The 18,890-nt window shown below is 52.3% G+C and overlaps 1 protein-coding gene across 2 annotated transcripts in view; it reads right to left on the reverse strand.

The window, feature by feature from the left end:
• Window positions 1-12,230: 12,230 nt before the first annotated feature.
• Window positions 12,231-18,890, reverse strand: part of LOC144115429 (acyl-CoA Delta-9 desaturase-like) — an 89,537-nt gene continuing 82,877 nt past the window's right edge. For both annotated transcript variants that reach the window (XM_077649828.1, XM_077649827.1), the window contains 2 exons: window positions 15,983-16,188; window positions 12,231-14,315 (listed from right to left, as the gene is read on the reverse strand). In XM_077649828.1, the coding sequence (XP_077505954.1) occupies window positions 13,856-14,315; window positions 15,983-16,188 (666 nt within the window). In that variant the 3' untranslated portion in view covers window positions 12,231-13,855. The remainder of the gene's footprint in view (window positions 14,316-15,982; window positions 16,189-18,890) is intronic.

Consider the following 18,890-nt stretch of genomic DNA (forward strand, 5'->3'; position numbering starts at 1 on the left):
GATGTCCCGGACTTAACCCACCTGTAACACACTTGTACATACCGTTTTTTTCCTTTCGGCAACCGGCCTGGCCAGCAACGCAAACAGCCCACTACGCCGACTCACCAGCCGCGGCTACCGGGACTCCAATAAATGTGGACTTCCTACCATAGGGCTACATCTGGAACGGTGCCGCACTGTGAAGCTCGAGATGCAGCGGGCGCCGCCCAACTTCCTCAATGTCGCGGGCCACCGCGCGATGCTGGAGTATCGTGGCATGAAGCGGGTGTGCTCGCGGTGCGGAGGAGAGGGCCACCTGGGCCCCGCCTGCACTGCCACGCGGAGCGGTCATTGCGGCGCGTACGGCCACAAGACGGAGACCTGCCAGGCGGCGTGCAAGCGCTTCGGGGGACAGCACACCACCTCTGACTGCGTGCAGCCCCGCTCGTACGCCGCCGCAGCCGCCGCCGGTTCCATCAAGGCGGCAGGCGAGACATCTGCGAGCTGCGGCGAGCCCGCTGCTAAGCGGGAAGAGGCCGCGGCGAGCTCCGCTGAAGAGGAGCCGAATGACTCCTCGGCGCTCCAGATCGATGAGAAGTCCGAGGGCGCCTCCGACACTGAGAAGTCGGCCTCGCCGGACTCGAAGGAGTCTCTCCTCGAATCGCGCCTGGCGGAGCCTCCGAGCCCGGAGGTCTCCCTCTTCGACGCGCCGACAGTGGCACAGCAGCAGGACGCCGAGGTGGGCACCGAGTCGCCCGCGACGTCTTCCCCCGACGCTGCCCTGCCCGCGCCCGTGAAGGACAGCGAAAGCAGCGACAGCGTGAGCGAGACGCGCCCGCAGCAGGCGCACATCCCGGTCGCTCTGCCCCCGTGCACACCGTGCGCCGCGAAGATGGTCTGGGCTGGCGTGCGCACGGTCCTGGACCTGGAAGAGCCCAAGCGCCAGCACCCGTCGTCTGATGGGGCGCCTCGTCATCGGCCGATCCGGCCCCAAAGGAGGTGAGGACGGCGGACGAGGAGAGCACCATCATGAATGTCTCCGAAGACGCCCAGTCTTCATCATGGCGACTCCGATTAGAACATCGGGCCGTATCGGCCCTCTTCCTCCTCCCCCGCTTGGCGGTGGCCTGGGCGCCGGCGCTCAGCTGGCGCCGTTATCTTATCGACGCGCTGGCTCTGCGGCGCGGCTGACGAACGATGGACGGTGTTTGTGCGGGGAAATGTGTCGGTGCGCGTGTCACTGTGTTTCCACCACAGCCGTTTGCACCGCGTGGCATCGCCGTCCCGCCGCCGCGGGGCCGCCAGCCAGGGCGCCAGCGGGGACCCACGACGCCTCCCAAGCGCCCATCCACTGCACCGGCGTTTCAGCGCACCCACAGTCTGTACCCACCGAACTGTACCGTGAGTCCGTCACAGTTTTGTTTTGTTCTCTTGATTGGTTGTCTAGTTTCGTTGCATTGTTTTACTTTCTCGGTTCATGATGGCGGTGTTTCGTTTCGCTTCTTTTAACGTGCGGGGTTTTTGCTCTCCCGATAAGCAACGGGAGGTGCTTAACCTTGCACGATTGTTCCGCATTAATGTTTTGTTTCTGTAAGAGTTTCCGCACCCCTGCAGGTGTTATTTCTTTTCGTTCGCGTTTTCGTTGTGATGCATTCTTTTCGTTGACGGACTCGCGGTGTTGCGGCGTGGGTTTTGTTTTCTTGAACTCGGCTTTTTGCGCAGGAGTGCATTGCACGTTCGGGCATGACAGTCGAGTGATTCTGCTCAGCGGACGACGGACCCGTTTCGTCAACGTTTACGCGCCGGTCACGCGTTCGTTGACGAACGGGTTCTTCCGCTCTTTGACTTCCAACTTTCTCGAGCAGATGCCCCACGTTTTCCTGGGAGACTAATTGCGTACTTGACCCGGCACGTGATATACGGAGACCAAGACAGGGAGCTTCAGTTTATTACGCCAAGGAATTGGGTAAACTTATTCGCCAGCTCTTCCTCTCGGACGCTTGGGTCCCTCTTTCGACAGGCGTGCGCGCTTTGAGCGATCACGTTCCTTTCTCGGTCACCTTACGGGGCAAACCGGCTCGCGCCAATGTGTCCAGCGCGTGGCGCATGGATGTATCACTCGTGCACAATCCCCGCAGTATTGCAGATATCTGTGTTGAATTGGTCGTAGGCGTCAGAGCTTTGTAGGAGGGCTTCCGCCCTGAAGCATGGAACGCACTAAAAAAATGCAATGACGCGCCATCCTGATACGCGCCAGGAAAGAGAAACGTGTGCGCCATACAGCCACATTGAATGACATGCTGTGTCACATGCACATTGCCCAGGGAGCGGGGGAGCTTACTTTCGCGATGCGCGAGTACTTGGGAGACGCTACGGGTCAGGTACAACCGCATCCTAGAGGAGACGGCGCGAACCTCCCGCGTCGCGGCCACTGTAGAGGACACGGCAGACTTGCTGCACGCGTGTAGCCTCTGCTCCCGAGGTGACCGTCCTAGTCGTGCAGAGGAAGCGGTGCTGGAGGACGGCACCACCTCAGGCGATCCTGCAGACAGCACACGAGTGTTTCGCGGCCACTTCCGGGCGCTCTTTGCGTCGCAGCGGTCGGGCGCGATTGAGGACTTGAACGTCGCCGTAACGAACCTTTGCGGTACTTTTCCCAGCCCACCGGGCGAAGCGGACTCGGTGCTACGCGCTCCGGCCACGCGCGAGGAGGTTTTTAGCGTCCTGCGCGCAATGAACCAATCGTCCGCGCCGGGACCAGACGGCCTGGTCGTCGGGCTTTACAGCACTTTCTTTCAGGTTGTGGGCAGGGCGCTGACCCAGTTGGTCAACGCTTTCCTGGTGAGCGGGCACAATGCGCCGTCTTTCATCTCGGTACGCATAGTCTTCATTCCGAAGGAAGGAAGGTCCGCCTCAGACCCCGAGTCGTGGAGGCCCATCACGCTATTAAACTCCGACTATAAACTGGTCGCGTCGATCCTCGTTCAGCGCTTGCGTCCCCTCTTGACAGGCCTCGTCAGCCCCTTCCAGTACTGCGCCGTGCCGGGCCGTTCCGTCTTCGCGTCACTGACCATGACACGGGACGTTTTTGAGAATGCGCTTGCAAAGGGGTTTGGCGGGGTGTTTGTCTCGTTGGTCCAAGCCAAAACGTTTGACCGAGTATAACACTGCTACCTCTTTGCGGTACTGCGGTGTTTCGGCTTGCCCTCGGAATTTGTGGTCCGGATCGCGATACTTTACACAGGCCTCGAGAGTGAGCTGGTACTTAACGGCGCTATTCTTCCTAGCTTCCCCGTCGCAAGAGGCGTGAGGCAGGGTTGTCCTCTGTCTCCGGCACTCTTCGCTCTTTCTTTGGACCCGCTGTTGCGGAGCGTTGCCTCCAACCAACGCATACCCGGTTTCCCAATGACGGGACAGGAGACAACCAGGACTGCAGCCTACGCCGATGGCATCTCCCTGTTCATGCGGGACAGCGCCAGCTTTGCGGCCTTTCTGGACACCTTCGAGAAGTATGCAGCGCTCTCCGGAGTCAGACTGAACGCGGAGAAGAGCCATGCGCTCCGTTTTGGTGACTTTAGCGACCCCTTCCGGAGCCGATCCCTTTCGTGGATGCTGTGCGCGTGTTGGGAGTCCTGTTCGGGGAGGGTGGCGTGTCTCCGCGCGCATGGACCAATGTGGTCGATCGGACGATCAACGCACTCGCAGAGGCGGCGACGCCTGGCGTCACTAGTGGGCGTTTTTTTTTTTTTGTAGGAGGGGAGTCCCGCGCCAGTCGCGCGCCACCTCCTGCAACTCCCGACCAGCCGAGGAGGACTTGGACTGCCGTGCATTGCCACGGTGGCCCGCGTTTTTGATGACTAAGCTGGTATGCCAGCTTTTAGATGATGACGCCTATCCGGGACGACTCCTTTTGCTCTACTGGCTGATCACGGCACGTAGAGCTTTCGCCCCGGGTAGGCATGTAGGACCGCAGGCGGAAAGACCGCTCGCGTTTTATAGCGCAGTCGCGGGCTTCAAGTGCGCTTTGGAGGCCGATTTGCCTCAGGTTGATATCGGAGAGGCCTCGGCCATTGAAGCTAGCCAGCTGGTTGCCTGTGTGCGGCTATACCCAGACGACCAGCGGCGTACAGCGGTGAGAAAGTGGTGCTCCTGGGCCACGGGTCGGTTTCCGCCTGAGGTCAGGGACTTCAAATGGCGACGCCGCTGGGGCGTCTTACCCACACGACAGCGGCTCGCATCCTGGGGCGTGGTGCCCAATGAGCAGTGCCCAAACTGCGGTGCTGCTGAAACTGTGCAGCACTTTTTGAGTGCCCAGTTGCTCGCGTTATGTGGCGCCTAGTGGGCCGCATGTTTTCAGTGCATTACGGACAAGGCGTCCGGCGCCCGCGGGGCCTTTTTGCGGGCCTTGTCATTCAGTGCGTTTTGTTTGTATTGTGGCGCCGTCGTTGCCTTTCAGAAGCTCCTAGGCAGCCGGCGCGAGCCATGTACCCAGCTCTGCAGAACCTGCGTATTCTCCTGTGGACTTACCTGTCTGACAGTTTAGATCAAGATGGAGAAGCGTGGTTTCTGCAGCGCTGGCATACTCGTTTCTTAGTTGTGCGCGACGGAAGGCTGGAGATGCCAGCTCCCCTCTTTTAGTGTGTATAATTGTCAACTTGTGTTCCCCTTTTGATGTTATTTGGTTGACCATGGTTGGGGGTCTGTTATCGAAACCGGGGAAATTGGTGAGCCTCCATCCGCCCCCCCACCCTTTTGTATCTCTTGTATTGTGTTGCGATGGATTTGTTTACTGGTCCTAAATGCACTTTGCGGCACTTCTGAATTGCTTTGCAGTATATTTTTTATATGCCTTGTGTTGTAGGCGACGTCAGTTGTGTACATAGTTGTTTGCCTTGTGTGTACAGGTTGTTCGTACACAATAAATTTCTCTTTATAGGATACTTTTCGGAGGGGAGGAAAGAAATGGGAGGGCACAACCAATTTTTATGGCCACCATCTTGGATTCGAGGAACCGAAACTATGCCGCCATTTCATCCCCTGACATTCTCACATAGTTCCACCCCTATCCACCATATTGCACCGAGACGTCATCATTTACAAGCGGCATGTGGTTGTTTCTACAATGCTATTGTAGATGCGCTGCAAGTCTCCATGCGAGATGTGCTGTTTTCTAGTCGCTGCCACAGATGGCGCTTTGGTACACGGAAAAGCACGAACAGTCTCTCATAGCAAAAGGGCGAAGAGATGCCGGAAAAATGAAACATAGGGCATTGGGGGTTACAACCGGTATGAAGCACTGAGAGGTATTTGGAAAGGAATAATAGTGCCGGGGCTTACTTTCGGGAATGCGGTTCTATGCTTAAGGGATGAAGTTCAGTCGCGATTAGAAGCAAATCAGAGAGCTGTTGGAAGATTGGCACTAGGTGCCCACGGGAAAACCACAAACGAGGCAGTACAGGGGGATATGGGCTGGGCATCTTTCGAAGCACGGGAAGCTCAGAGTAAAATACTATACGAAGAACTCCTGAGGAAATTGGACGATAACAGGTAGGCAGCTAAGGTATTTAAATACCTATACAGAAGTAGCTTTGACTCACAGTGGCGGAAACGAACTAGAAAGGTGACCAGTAAGTTTTCCAGACGCAAGGAAGGAGAAAGAAAGAGCATCAAACGACAGGTTAAAAACGTCGAAGGTAAAAATTGGATAGATTCAATGGAAAAGAAGCATAGTGTAGAACTATATCGATACTGGAAAAGGCAGATCAGGAAAGACACATTTTATGATAACTCAAGAGGCAGTGCTCTCCTCTTTGAAGCTTGTTCAGGGTGTCTTAGAACGCGCAGTTATAAAAAGAAATTTAACGAAGAAGATTATGCATTTGCTGTCTGTGGTACATCTGTAGAAACAAAAGAACACCTCAGCAGCCGCCGCGGTGGCTGAGTGGTTATGGCGCTCGGCTGCTGGCCCGAAAAACGCGGGTTCCATTTCGGCCGCGGCGGTTGAATTTCGATCGAGGCGAAATTCTAGAGGCCCTTGTACTGTGCGATGTCAGTGCATGTTAAAGAACCCCAGGGGGTCGAAATTTCTGGAGCCCTCCACTACGATGTCCCTCATTGCCTGGGTCGCTTTGGCACGTTAAACCCTCATAACCCATTAGAACACCTCATTCTAAAATGTGATGGTATCCCTCCCGATGTCGATGCAGGCACAGCCACCCTTCCTGAGGCCCCAGGGTTTAGAGATAACAATAGTCATGTAAATAAATCTGCGGTGGAAATTAGCAAAAAGCGAATGGATGACTGGTGGCTCAAAAGCAGAGAGGGGATATAAGTTTAAAAGTGTAGGAAGACTTATTTTAAAGAAGATGGCGAATTTTATTAACAACTTACAGCAGAGTTGAGCAGAAATAAAGGAAAAAAACTGAGCATGGTGGCAACTACCATCGCCCCGTTTCAAAGGGGACGCTCCTACCATCCATCCATCCATCCATCCATCCATCCATCCATCCATCCATCCATCCATCCATCCATCCATCCATCCATCCATCCATCCATCCATCCATCCATCCATCCATCCATCCATCCATCCATCCATCCATCCATCCATCCATCCATCCATCCATCCATCCATCCATCCATCCATCCATCCATCCATCCATCCATCCATCCATCCATCCATCCATCCATCCATCCATCCATCCATCCATCCATCCATCCATCCATCCATCCATCCATCCATCCATCCATCCATCCATCCATCCATCCATCCATCCATCCATCCATCCATCCATCCATCCATCCATCCATCCGTCCATCCGTCCATCCGTCCATCCATCCATCCATCCATCCGTCCATCCGTCCATCCGGTAGCAGACCCCACGAAATCTCGAAACGTGATGAGTAAGAGCTAACGCTCTGAAAACAGTGGTAAGCGCATGGCCAATGCGATGTCGCGCCCCAGCTGGCCGGCTTGAAACTGGCGATTAAATATCCGCCCCTCGGAGATAGTGCTGCTTGTGCGTCCTTGTTGCCAGACCAACAGTGCGGTCGAAGCGAAACTGGGAGGCAGATGCGCGGGAGGTGGGCGGCAACTTGTCATCGAGGCATCGTGAGCAGCAGTCGAGCTCAGGTTGAACTTGACAGGTGCATGCTTGGGTGCTTTATCCAACGATGATATATCCACGGACGACCAAGAAAGAAGGGCGTGGGACACGACTTGGACGAAAAACAGCGGTAAGCGCATGGCCGATGCGATGTCGCGCCCCCTAATAATCTCCAAGGTGACATAATTAGTCCTCGTATATTAAGACGGCTGGCAAATTTGGCCAGCAGATTTTTATTAATTAGTGCTATTAATCTGGGAGATTTCAGTGCTTCGACGAAAGACATGTTCAAGGTATGCATTCTTCCACTTTTCTGTTTGATGTGCAAGTTTGGGTAGCACTTTTTATCCTCTTTGGGGGCGTGCGTCCGAGGCCCCTTGCATTTGCTCGAACCATCGGCACGGAGCTCGGAACTTCAGGCGCGCGCTCGTACGCTCTACAGCAGTGCCCGAAAAGTTATCCCCGAGCATAGGACACACGAAAGGAAAGTTGCCCTCTGAAAATTTTACAGCTTGAACAAACGTCTGTACCTTGAGACTGATATGCAAGGAAAAATTACGCGGCACTCGTATTTGCGACAAACGGGTTTAATCGAATACTCGCGTCTTTCTTCCACTGTGATATTTGGTTCCTGGAGAAGTGGAACTGAAAATGCGGTCTAATCCCACGACAGAAGTGTTTCTGGCGGCTTTTAAGAGCTTGTGAATCCTGAGAACCAGGTGCCGCTTGGGGGCGACGCATTTAACGCTGCCGGAGCTATCGGGCTGCTCCCGCCGGAGAGATGCGTAGCGTGCCTTGTAATGCGGTCATAAACAGCATACCACCGCGGCGGTTGGTGGCTACCATCTCCACCTCTGCGGCCGCCGCATTTGGTGGGTGTTCAACGCGAGCACGGCCGTGTACTGCGGCTTCGTCTACTCTGTTGTAGACTGTCCTGTCGACCGTTAACAACACTAATATTCTATAGTCACACGGTTATGCTTTAAGGTGCACTGAACAGGATTCTGGGCTCGTCTTCTTACCGCGGGAACGCGATATGCACCCTCCGAGCATTCTTAGAAGCTACGAATTATTTTCCTGTGCGGCCGATTTTCCTATTAAATAGAAGTAAACTCCCCGGCTCCCACCTTTTTTTTTTTTTTTTGAACTCACCTCTGAAAAGAAGAGTCTGCCAACGCGCGGGGTGCCTCTCAGCCCGCCGCCTGGTGGCTTGCCGCTGCCATCGGCGGAGTGATACTACGCAGCGATCGGCGAAAGCAGAGTCCACGCGTATTTTTTTATTTCCGTGTGCCTAATTTGCGGCTATGCATTCTGGGACAGAAACTACTGATTCACGGAAACCTAAAAAACAAAATAAAAGCGAAAGCGAAGCCGCCACGGGACTTGCAGAAAAGAACTGCATGCGTTGGCTGACTCCTCCCCTTTTCGGAGGTGAGTTTAAAAAAAAAAAAGGCGGGAGCTGGGATGTTTAATTTTGTTTAATAGGAAAATCGGCCACGCAGGAAAATTCAAAGCTTCTAAGAATGCTCGGAGGGTGTAGATCGCGTTCAAGCGGTAAAAAGACGACTTCCGATTCCTTTAACCACGGTTACCGGACTTAACTGCGGTTACCGCGTATCACAATTCGCTGTTGTCACCTCGTTAACGGCAATCAACGACCCCTTGGATACAATGAACGAAGTAACGCCGTTATTGGTAGATCGAAGCTGCATTTGCAAATATATCTTACGATGCCGGCGCCGTCCTGTGGCAGCACTGCCTCCACGGCTGTACATCGCAGCGCCGCCAAAGCAACGTCTCTAAGGTGGATGACTGATGCCAGCGTCAGAAAACCGTGCTTAACTTTCTTGTTCTAAAAAAAATATGCCCTGAGATAAATGAATGTCAAAAGTGAATCCTCATTGAGGATCGCTGACCAGTACCGAGTTGCTGGTAAGAATAATAACTGCGATGAACACGACGGAACCCAACAGTCACTGAAACCAAAGATAATAGGGGATGTTTTTTATATTTTTTATTATCCCTTAGCTTAAGTTTAGAACCACGTAGCAGCTGCCGCCCTCGCAGCGCGGCTGACCTGGTCTCGTTTCATGCCAGCTCCGTTGCTAAGGCATTGGTGAAATCGATCACATATTTCTTTTAATATGAGACCGTTGGGTTGTCAGTAAGGCAATGACTTGTGTGTACCATTTACTATAGCGCTAATCAATCAAAACGAATTATGCCTAGCGACGACCTGGGGGCCGCACCGTCGTCCGCCGCGCTCGCGTGCGGCACCGTTGCGGTATAAGTATACGCTGTTCCTGCCCGTCGGACGGTGCACGAAAGCTGCATAAAAGCGCCGGCGGACGGCACTCTACAGTTTAATGTGTTGCTCTTGAAACACGATCTTGTGAGAAAAATGTACGTTGTTGAAGCAGGCCAGCTCGTGCGCTTTTCGCACTCGGAAGCCGACGGGCAATTTCCGTCCACGGACATCGCCATTTTCTCGGTTAACGAGGTCGCCAAGCTCGGTTCGTGATAACCGTGGCTTGCGGGACAACCACGGTTTATGCGGGTTTATGCTCTCCCTGTGTGACTGTGCGCGCACTTTTACTGTTGCTGTGTTGACCGGGGGTAATTGTTGCGTGCTACACAAGCTACTGAAGGATGCAACAGAAGAGGACAAGAACGCCATGGAGAAGTTCTTGCTCCATTTCACCAGTATTCTATGCATAATGTTGCAGCGACCTGCAAGGTGCAACCGGCGTCAACATACCAAGGACAAGGTGTTCTTCGAAAGGCCTGAAGGTCAGTTTTGCCATTGTAGATGGCCGAATGACTACGGCCCAGACAACGTTAACGAACGAGGCCGCTTTCTATACACAGGGCTATTCAGTTACCTTCAGGCTGCGCGTGTGCAGAAACGCAAGCGCTGAAAGCAAGTCTGTCTGTTGCTACAAACGTGACTCACCTTCATACACCGCCTTCTCTTTCCCTGATTTTATCCCTCTCCCTATGCGCCGGATACACAACCAAGCCATTATGCCTGGTTAACTTCCCTGCCAGTCTATTCTCCTCGCTGTGTACATGTGTAAACCCAGCACATTATTCCTTGGGTCAGCGAGAAATGATACAACGAAATGGGACGCATTATAGCTCTCTTCGATTTGGCTGTACTTCTGCACCAGTTCAAGGAATGCAGCACTTCCGCATTCGTTTTGCAAATGCGCCAGCACGACTTCTTGGTCGACTTGCACTCTCCCAAGTGGAAGTGCAGCTGTAGAGCAACAATATGGCGGCACCCATGTGTAAAGGGCGGTTCACATGCAAGCGAACTGGCGAACAGAGCGAACAGCGGCGCGGCGCTGCGAAGCGGTTCGCGAGCTTTCGTTTCACATGCATCGCCGCTCCGCGTTTCCCACCGCTGCGAAAACCAATGTTGCGGGCAAAAGATATGCGCCTGCAAACGGTTTTGGTGGCCTGCAAACACAAAAAAGCGTAATATAAAAACATTATTTTGTCATTTCTTTTCATAGTTTATTTAAATAAATATCATTATTGCCTTTTAAGCATTAAACAGCGCTTTATACAATTTATTTCCTAAACAAAAGTTCGTACGTGCGGCGTACAAACTCGCGTGGCAACGCCGGGCCAGTCTAGCCACCCTTGCCGGGCGGTCATTGGTTGAGATGCGGTGCTGCCGCGTCACCGCCGCGAAAATTTCCAACTTGCCCGAACCTCGCTGCTCCAGCCGCTGGGGCTTTCTCCGCCGCTTGAGAGAGGGTGTACTCGCCGCCGCGGCGGAGTTCGCGAGCGGTTCGCTTGCATGTGAAACAGGCATAAGTCAGGGAAGCGAATAAGATATGACAGTAGCCTCTTTAATGAAATGATGACAGTTCTTCCTTGAAAGGACGAGATGAATAAGTGTTCGTGGCGTCATAACTGTAAACTTAAACCGAGCAGCATTTCAGCGCGTATTCGTTAATCGCCTCCTGGGGCTGGTACACGGCAACACCTGATTACGATTTGCCGCTTGAAAATTCTTCACGTGGTTCGGGACTTTGGCGCCGGCTGTCGTGCAGCGAACTCGTCCGCCATTTTTGTCGGGAATGCCAGGCGAAAATGGCGGACGAGGAGGCTTGGCACGTGCGCAGGACGCAACTGGAAAACGGTCCATTACTCGACATTTATTGACATGGAGAGAAATCATGCATGCTGTGGCTTTCTATCCCTGCCTGCACGTAGCCTGAAAGAAACTGGGAGCTGTGCGATGTGCAAGCGAGGGTACATCTACATTGTAGCAGAGCAATATACCCCACTTCTGTCTGCACCGGCAGGTTTATAAGTATTTTTCGTCTGCGTGTAATGCCGGGTACCCGAAGGTGGTGACGACGCATCATCTGCGACCACCATCATTGCCCCTGTGCATTCATCGAGCAGGCGGGCTTGACATACCGCTTGCTCATCACCAGGCAGTGCGCGCGTGACGTGAACGCTCCCCGTGTGTGCTACTTCGCACGATATGCGGCCGGGCGCCCACCTTGGCAGCTTGTGCAGTGTGCGTGCGTGAGATCAATTAACGACAGGACGCTACGTGGGCGCACATTTGTATATACAGTGCATTTTCCTGTTGTGTTAACATGGGGCAGTGATATCTCGAGCGTGGTTATACTTCGTATAGTTCCCGGACTCTCGCGCGCTATGGGCACAAACTTGTTTAGCTTTTATGTTTTGTAAATAGTGTGCATAGCTCTCCCCTATCTATTCTCGCTATCGCTGTCCACTGTCTTCGCTATCCCTTCCCTGTCATTTCCGCCGGCCGTAGCTCTGGTGGTTAAGATATTAGACAGCAAGTGCTACGGCCAGCAATATCCTTTCCTTCCTTTTTCTATTTTGCTTTCAGTAAACCAGAACTACTACTACTGCGACCATCATTCATTTTGCACCTGGCGTCCGCCACGCGACATGTTCTATCCGTTCACACAGCGGCGCGGTGTACTGAACAAAGTAACTAGACCAGCTCCATGTTTAGCAGTAACCTTGGGAATAAGCAAGTGGCACAAGTGATGGCTGTAGGATGGTCAAAGCGACGAACCTCGAGCAACTGTTTTCGTCGCGGTTGCTCGAAGTGCATCACTTCTCTCGGCCAGAGACGACAGACACGTTGACGTTATTATTGTTTTATTCAGACCTTGACTTTGCTCAAGCAGCACAGTGCCTATCGAGCTTGACAAACTCAGGCTCCTCTGGGCACAGTCAGAAGCCTACTTCATCGCTCTTATACGCTCTCTATATGTACAACAGATCATTTGATCTTGCTCGATAAATCTCGCATCAACTATATTTACAACGTTCAAAGCGGCTGGGCACATTTTTAGAGAACATTGCCAGTTACAAACATGACCAAAATGCCGAAAAACAAATGCCAAGCAGCGCAAGCAAACAAGCAAAAGAAAAGCAAAAAGCATAACGTACGGCACAGGAAGAAACCAGTGACGCTGCAAACAATGAAGCGCAAACAACAACAGGGAAAAAACAACGACAGCGGCAAGTATGCTACAAGCTCTCTTGGAGGCGGCGCAGTTATACTTCCACAACCCGAGAGTCAGGGCGGTTGCAAGGTTGCAGTTGCATTTTTCGCAAACGATGCCTTTGCTTGGATTCCTCCTTACACAAGACGAAAAAAAAAGGGGGGGGGGGCGGCACAACGCGTCCATCCCAATGAGCCGAGCAGCGCAATTCAGAGAAAGCCATAAAGCGTAGCGTGCGTCATTTAGAGCTAGAAGGACGTTGAATAGTGTCTGAAAGCGACGCTCAACACGCATGTGTTTAGCGCAGGCTTAGCGCTAAATCTTGATGGGACGTGTGCAATGCGGCATTAGGGTGCTACTGCATTTCCTTAATGAGGCTGAGCTGTGGACACTTATGACACCACTTCACTTGTCGGTGAAGTTTTGAGCAAGAGGGGACAATGGGCTACCCTTCACGATTAGCACAAGCACGAAGTTGACGCAAAAAGCACTCACACATACGCACAGACGAGTAAAAAATAATCTGACTTAGGCATGTTCTCTTCTATGCCGAGATATCACGGAGTAGTATTCGTCGAGCCGCTTGAAGGCCATTTAATGCATCGTGCAGCTTCAAAACAGTTCTAAAAAATAAATGAATATCAATGCTGCTGATTCGCGCATCGATACCTTTACTTGTATCAGTTCAGAAGGCAGCAGCGTTAGTGGTCTCCTCCAAATGTGCCCATCGGCTTTCCTGAACTTTCCGTTGCTTCCTTTGTCTGTGCATAAATATCTCTCCTTCTTCCCACAAACATTTCAATGCTGCTGTCTTCTTCATGCCGTACAAGAAATATCTCTAAGACTCCTGGACATGCCAGAGCCGTACAATGCCACTGCAGACCGTAACTGATTTTTGACATCAGCATTATCGTGACAGACCTGATTCGCGCATAGAAGACTGCATGCAGCTAGGGCATCATCACTTCTTGTCGCTAAAATCTTAGAGCAAGAAAAAGCAACAAAGCACGTGTAAAAAAAATATTCAGAGCGGATAGCACGTTCCGCTCCACGAGTATGTATAGGCACTCCAGCAGACTTAAGTCTTGTCGCTGCCGACGCAGTGTATCGACGAAACAAAGTCGCAGTACCAGCAAAAAGAAAAAAAAAAGAACGCTTTGCGAGGAGAAGAGTATATCATGGCAACCCACGTATCAACGCGGCGAACGGCTCCCAGAGGGCTCGGCGGGTTTGGGTCCACCGAGCGACGGTTGGTGTTCGTCAGTGGTGGTGGTTGTGCTTGTGGCCGTTCATGTAGTCGTAGCTGTGGTCGCCCGTTCGGGATTTCCGCTTCTCGATCAAGTCCTTGGGCACCGTCTTGAGGTCGTACGCGAGCCCCAGCTTGGCCATGGCATCGATGAACATAGTGGTGAAGTTGATCGTCCAGCCAAGCTCGCTGGTCGAGTAGTCCCACGGGAAGGTGTGGTGGTAGTTGTGGAACCCCTCGCCGATGGCGGCCCACGCGACGAAGCGGTTCTCGGCGGGCGAGATGTTCTTGTCGTAGGGGCGGTTGCCCCACAGGTGAGCGGCGCTGTTTACCAGCCAGGTGAAGTTGAGCGACGTCACGTAGCGCAGCATGGTGGCCACGAAGAAGGCCACCCAGTAGCTCTCGCCGAACAGGTGGTGCGGCAGCACGGTCGGCAGGTAGAAGCAGAAGAAGGTGGTCAGCGGCACGTAGTAGCTGCGAGTTCCAGACAAGAGTCACGTATGAGAGAGCCCGAGCACGAGCGACCAACCGAAGGGAGGCAATTTTTCTACTCCTTGCTACTACTTTACTAAGCGACATAGTGTCACCATGTTCGTCGGACTCAATCGATGACACTCCTCGAGAAAACAATCAGCAAAAGCCGCTTCCCTAAAAGCAGACTGCAGGGTGTGTAGAATGCCGACCCGAAGTGCCATTACCTTCTCTCATATCTCATAAAACGCCGACGAAATCGCTTTGTCTTCAAGCAGTTTCCAGCTTACGGCTGTGGTACACAAATTTTGTCCCTAGGTCCTGTTTTTACTATCTACGCCATCCGGCTACTCACTGTTATGAGCCGCGAACACCACCCCTCGGCTGCATTATTTGGCTTCGTTTTAAAGCAGAGCCTCAAGAACGAGCAGTCAGTTGTGAAACCTATTAGAAGGTGCGTTTCAATAGCGGCATTTGCAACAATGCAGCTAGTAATGTGAGCAATGTGTGCGCCTTGAATAAAACAATACTACATACACAACGCCCAAGCGGATGTTATGATTATGTAAGGCCAACAGACATCAGTCCAAGGTCGGAACTGTCCAAGCAGCACACGGTTCCCAAGCTCGCCGCTGACGGAGAGCTCGGCAGGATCATTCTTAGCATCGAATTTCAGTGCACTTTGTTGCTGGTTTCGTGCGATAAGCGACTGCCTAACTGCTGTACAGCGCTTAAAGACACGGAGAAAGCAAGGATTGGGGCACACAACCTTGGCATTAATGATCTGATTTTAATTGCAGCGAAATGCATAAAACAATTTGGGGTTCCAGAGCGATACTTGTTTTTCATTTATTTGATTAACAAAAACAGCAGTCCTCCATCGTCTTTATACCCACGTCTTGCTTTGAGGCAAAGTTGTGTCACAAATGTGACAACCTGTGACACACGACATATGTAGCTGCTGATGTCCTAGCATCTATTCATTTGTTCAAAACGGTCTCTTCGAAGGTAACAATGGTCCAGCTTTGCAAATAATAACGGCTGGAGGCAGTGAATGACCGTATGCAAAAAAAGACCGCACTGTTCCTAAGCATGCATAGTCAATATCAACGTCAATTGCCACTCCTCGTTCAAAGGTAAGACACGAAGCCAAAACTGCCAGTAAACTATGTCATCAAACACGTATTGCTAATTAGTTATCACTTACTGCCTGCAATGCTACTAGTTACCGCTAACAGCCATCACCCACTATAGATATTATACGAACTGACCATCGCTATTGACATATTTAAAAGAGCTGAAACCACCCCAAAACCATTTCATCTCTGATTACAGACTCCCGTCATATAGCTCTGATGCAAGATCGCCCCAGCATGTGCCGCTGTAATGGCTTCACAATATGATTCCAGATACAGTGTTTGCCAAACAGCGCCCGACAAGTGTCCGAGCCGCAGCGACGTCACGCTTCTTGCACGCGTGCCGTCCATTCCATCGCGCGGTCAGGCCACATCGCACGATAATGCGTGCTTCTTGCATTTTTTTTTCTTTTGCGCAGGCTGTTGGTCGCCTTCCTTGTGCGCCCCGCGAGACAGTATGGCGCGTTTATTCGAGACCAGCGGCTGTTCCGCCAGCGTGTTTACGCACGCGCGTTTCGAGAGCTGGGCACTTACTTCTTTTGGAACCTAATGACCGGATCCTTGAGGAGGTCCGAGCAGTCCACGGCCTTGCCCTTGCGCATCACGTCCGGGTGCTTCTTGCACATGAGCCAGCCGACGTGAGCGAAGAAGAAGCCCCTGTTCACGTTGTGCGGGTCGGCATCGCTCTCCGAGAACTTGTGGTGCACCCGGTGGTCGCGCGTCCACTCGTACAGGTCGTTCTGCACAACGGGGGATCACAACGCGCGTGAGTGGCCCAGTTCACGAGAAAAAACTGGCGGTTGAGCCGTGAATGGGAGACTAAGAACAAAACGTTAGGCAATCACGACCCCAAAAGAGCATCAGAAAAAACAACACCTGAAAATAATTATGTTAGTGACAAAATACGCACACAAGTAAGATTCACTTTGTCGCGGACCCTCCTATTTGCCTTTTTTAGCGTAAAAAAAAAAAACGCTGTTTGCTTCTTATCTACAAACTGGCATTTCAGAACTGACAATGTGCTAGAAAACTGTTGCTATCGAGGTCTTCAACCCCCGCAAAAATCTTTTCGAGAAACCACGACATTTTATAGACAGTGTATGGACTATCTATTGAAAATTTTGCGAGGGAACATTGTCGGGTCGCAGGGGCGAGAACTTGACGTGATTACGTTTGGTCACCACACTTATAGGCATGCGTGAGTGATCCTTTGGCCATGGTCATATGTTTGGTTGCGGCACCCGTTATATGTATATAGGCCTCGTCAGCTCAGAAATGAGTAATCGTCAACACTTCACACAGCTAGCACACATTGCAGGTCATTCAGCTGTGATTCATATATGGCGCGTGGGGCTATAGTTAGTTATATTGAGTTTAATGATGCGAAAGCAACGAACGCAGGGTTACAAGCTTTACTCTGGATTTATTTTTCTACGGGGTGCTATAAGTATACTTCTGGCCTGTTCTGAAATTCGTTTTATTTTGACGAGCGTGGCTCGCAAAGCATTGCGCTTCCCGAAATAGTACGGCGCTACGCCATGCTGCGAAGCTTAGGCGCCTAAGCTTCGCGGCACGTGTCTCGAACTCGACACAAAAATGTAAGCTTAGTCTGGAATGAAAAAAAAAAGCACTTTTGTATGTATACCGCATCGATTCGTTTAAGGGCGTCGAGACTTCACGCGCCATCTTCCGGCGGAGCGCTGTGCAACCTTTCCTAATTTGCATACATCGTTCTATGCGCGTTTTTTTTTATTTTCCTTTAGCGCAAGAGGAACTTCTTGACCGCACTGCGCGAGCGCACACTCGAGATCCGAGGGCCCCTCTATGAAAAGCTTAAGGTTCCATTAGCACCGCAACTGAATGTGTGGCTCGTGCCTTCCTATTTTTCTCGGCACCCTTTGTCGACTTCGCGCTCGTCTGGAGTCGTCAGGACGTTTCGCGGAAACTCCTGTGAATACACGCGCTTAGGAAAACCCGGCTGATTCGTGTGTCGGAGTATTGACGCTGGCCTCGTCGGGGCTTGCAAACACGCCGCGCGAGAGCTGCTCACTCCGCATGCGGGCATCGCCGCTCTCGCCTGTTCGTGAAGGAGAAGGCACCGTCGAGAGACGAAGGAAGTCTTCCGCGTATTATAGGCACAGAGGCAAAAACATTACGAATAAGCTGGTAGTGTTCTCGCGAAGCCCACGCGTCTCTGTGAGGCAGCTGTCCCGAAACCTTGGCAGCGCAGGTTGCTGGTGTCGAGAACCTATCTCGACGGCACGTTTTCCTAACTATTCGCTGCAGGGACACAGCCGAGAATTGTGGGGAGAGGTGGGGGGCTCTAGCTTAAACGCCTGATCAGTCTGAGCTTCCTTGTTAAAGATGCGGATTACGGTAAAATAGCGGATGCATACCTCAATCGACCGGTCTGACGCCACATTTGTCGTTACTGCATTAAACAATGCTCAAGAACACCGCGGAAGGCGAACCTGGTTCGTTTCTTCCTCGCACCATCCCTGAAAAGCGAAAGACGCTGACGGCAGCCACCGTTGTTAGGTGGCAGTTCAGAGATTGTGACCTTCAGTTCAGCCGCGAAAGAGGGCTCGGAAAGTTGCGACAGTGCACCTGTATGGTAGGGACAACCGAAGTGAATGCTTCTATACATGTCAGGGAGAACAGAGCATGCTGTTCGACATTGCGTGAAATTGTTCATGGCGGCCTTAGCTGCAACTGCACCAATAAAACACATAATGCGGTAATACTGCGACAGCGCGTGAATGACGGTGTCAGCTTCCTTCGTTTTTTTTTCCCCTCGCAAATAAGAAAGAGCATGCACTGTCCTGCTAAGCAGAAGTGTAGTTCACATTCTCATCTAGTTAACGGCAGGGCTCTATGACCCTTTGAGAATTAAAAAGAAAAAGAGAAAAGATGTGGGGGACGTAGAGAAACCACGTGCCGGACCGTTCCTGCAGGCCTCTGAGACGCGCGTCGCGTCAAGACATGATGCTGGTCACTGAGCCCCTGGTGACTGACTCGCCCTTGCCGCAGGCATGTGGCATGGGTGTGAAATGAAGAAAAACACGCCACGCACGGCGACTCCACCCGATTTGCGCGCCTAGCCTCGACCTACAGAATACCGCCAGGCGAGCTGCTCCTGCGAGAGCTGCCAAGGTCGGCTGCGAACACGGAGCCGTGAGAACGCAGTGAAGGACGACTCGGCGTAACAACGGCCGGGCAGCCCGAGGCGATCGGACCGAGAAAAGAGAGACAGAAGGACTAGCGAGCTAAGAGAGGCGGGGAATGCGAACGGCTGACAGTCCTGCGAGTACCCCGCGCAACAGATGGAGCGTTTATCGCCGAGACTCACACAAAGCTCTTTCCCGAACTCCGTAAGTTGGTGCCAAAAGGGCGCGAGGTACAAACCCACGTGAGGCCCTGGCAAAGGAAACTGCTATTACGA

Source organism: Amblyomma americanum, chromosome 1, assembly GCF_052857255.1.
Source record: "Amblyomma americanum isolate KBUSLIRL-KWMA chromosome 1, ASM5285725v1, whole genome shotgun sequence".
NCBI classification, from domain to species: Eukaryota; Metazoa; Arthropoda; class Arachnida; order Ixodida; family Ixodidae; genus Amblyomma; species Amblyomma americanum.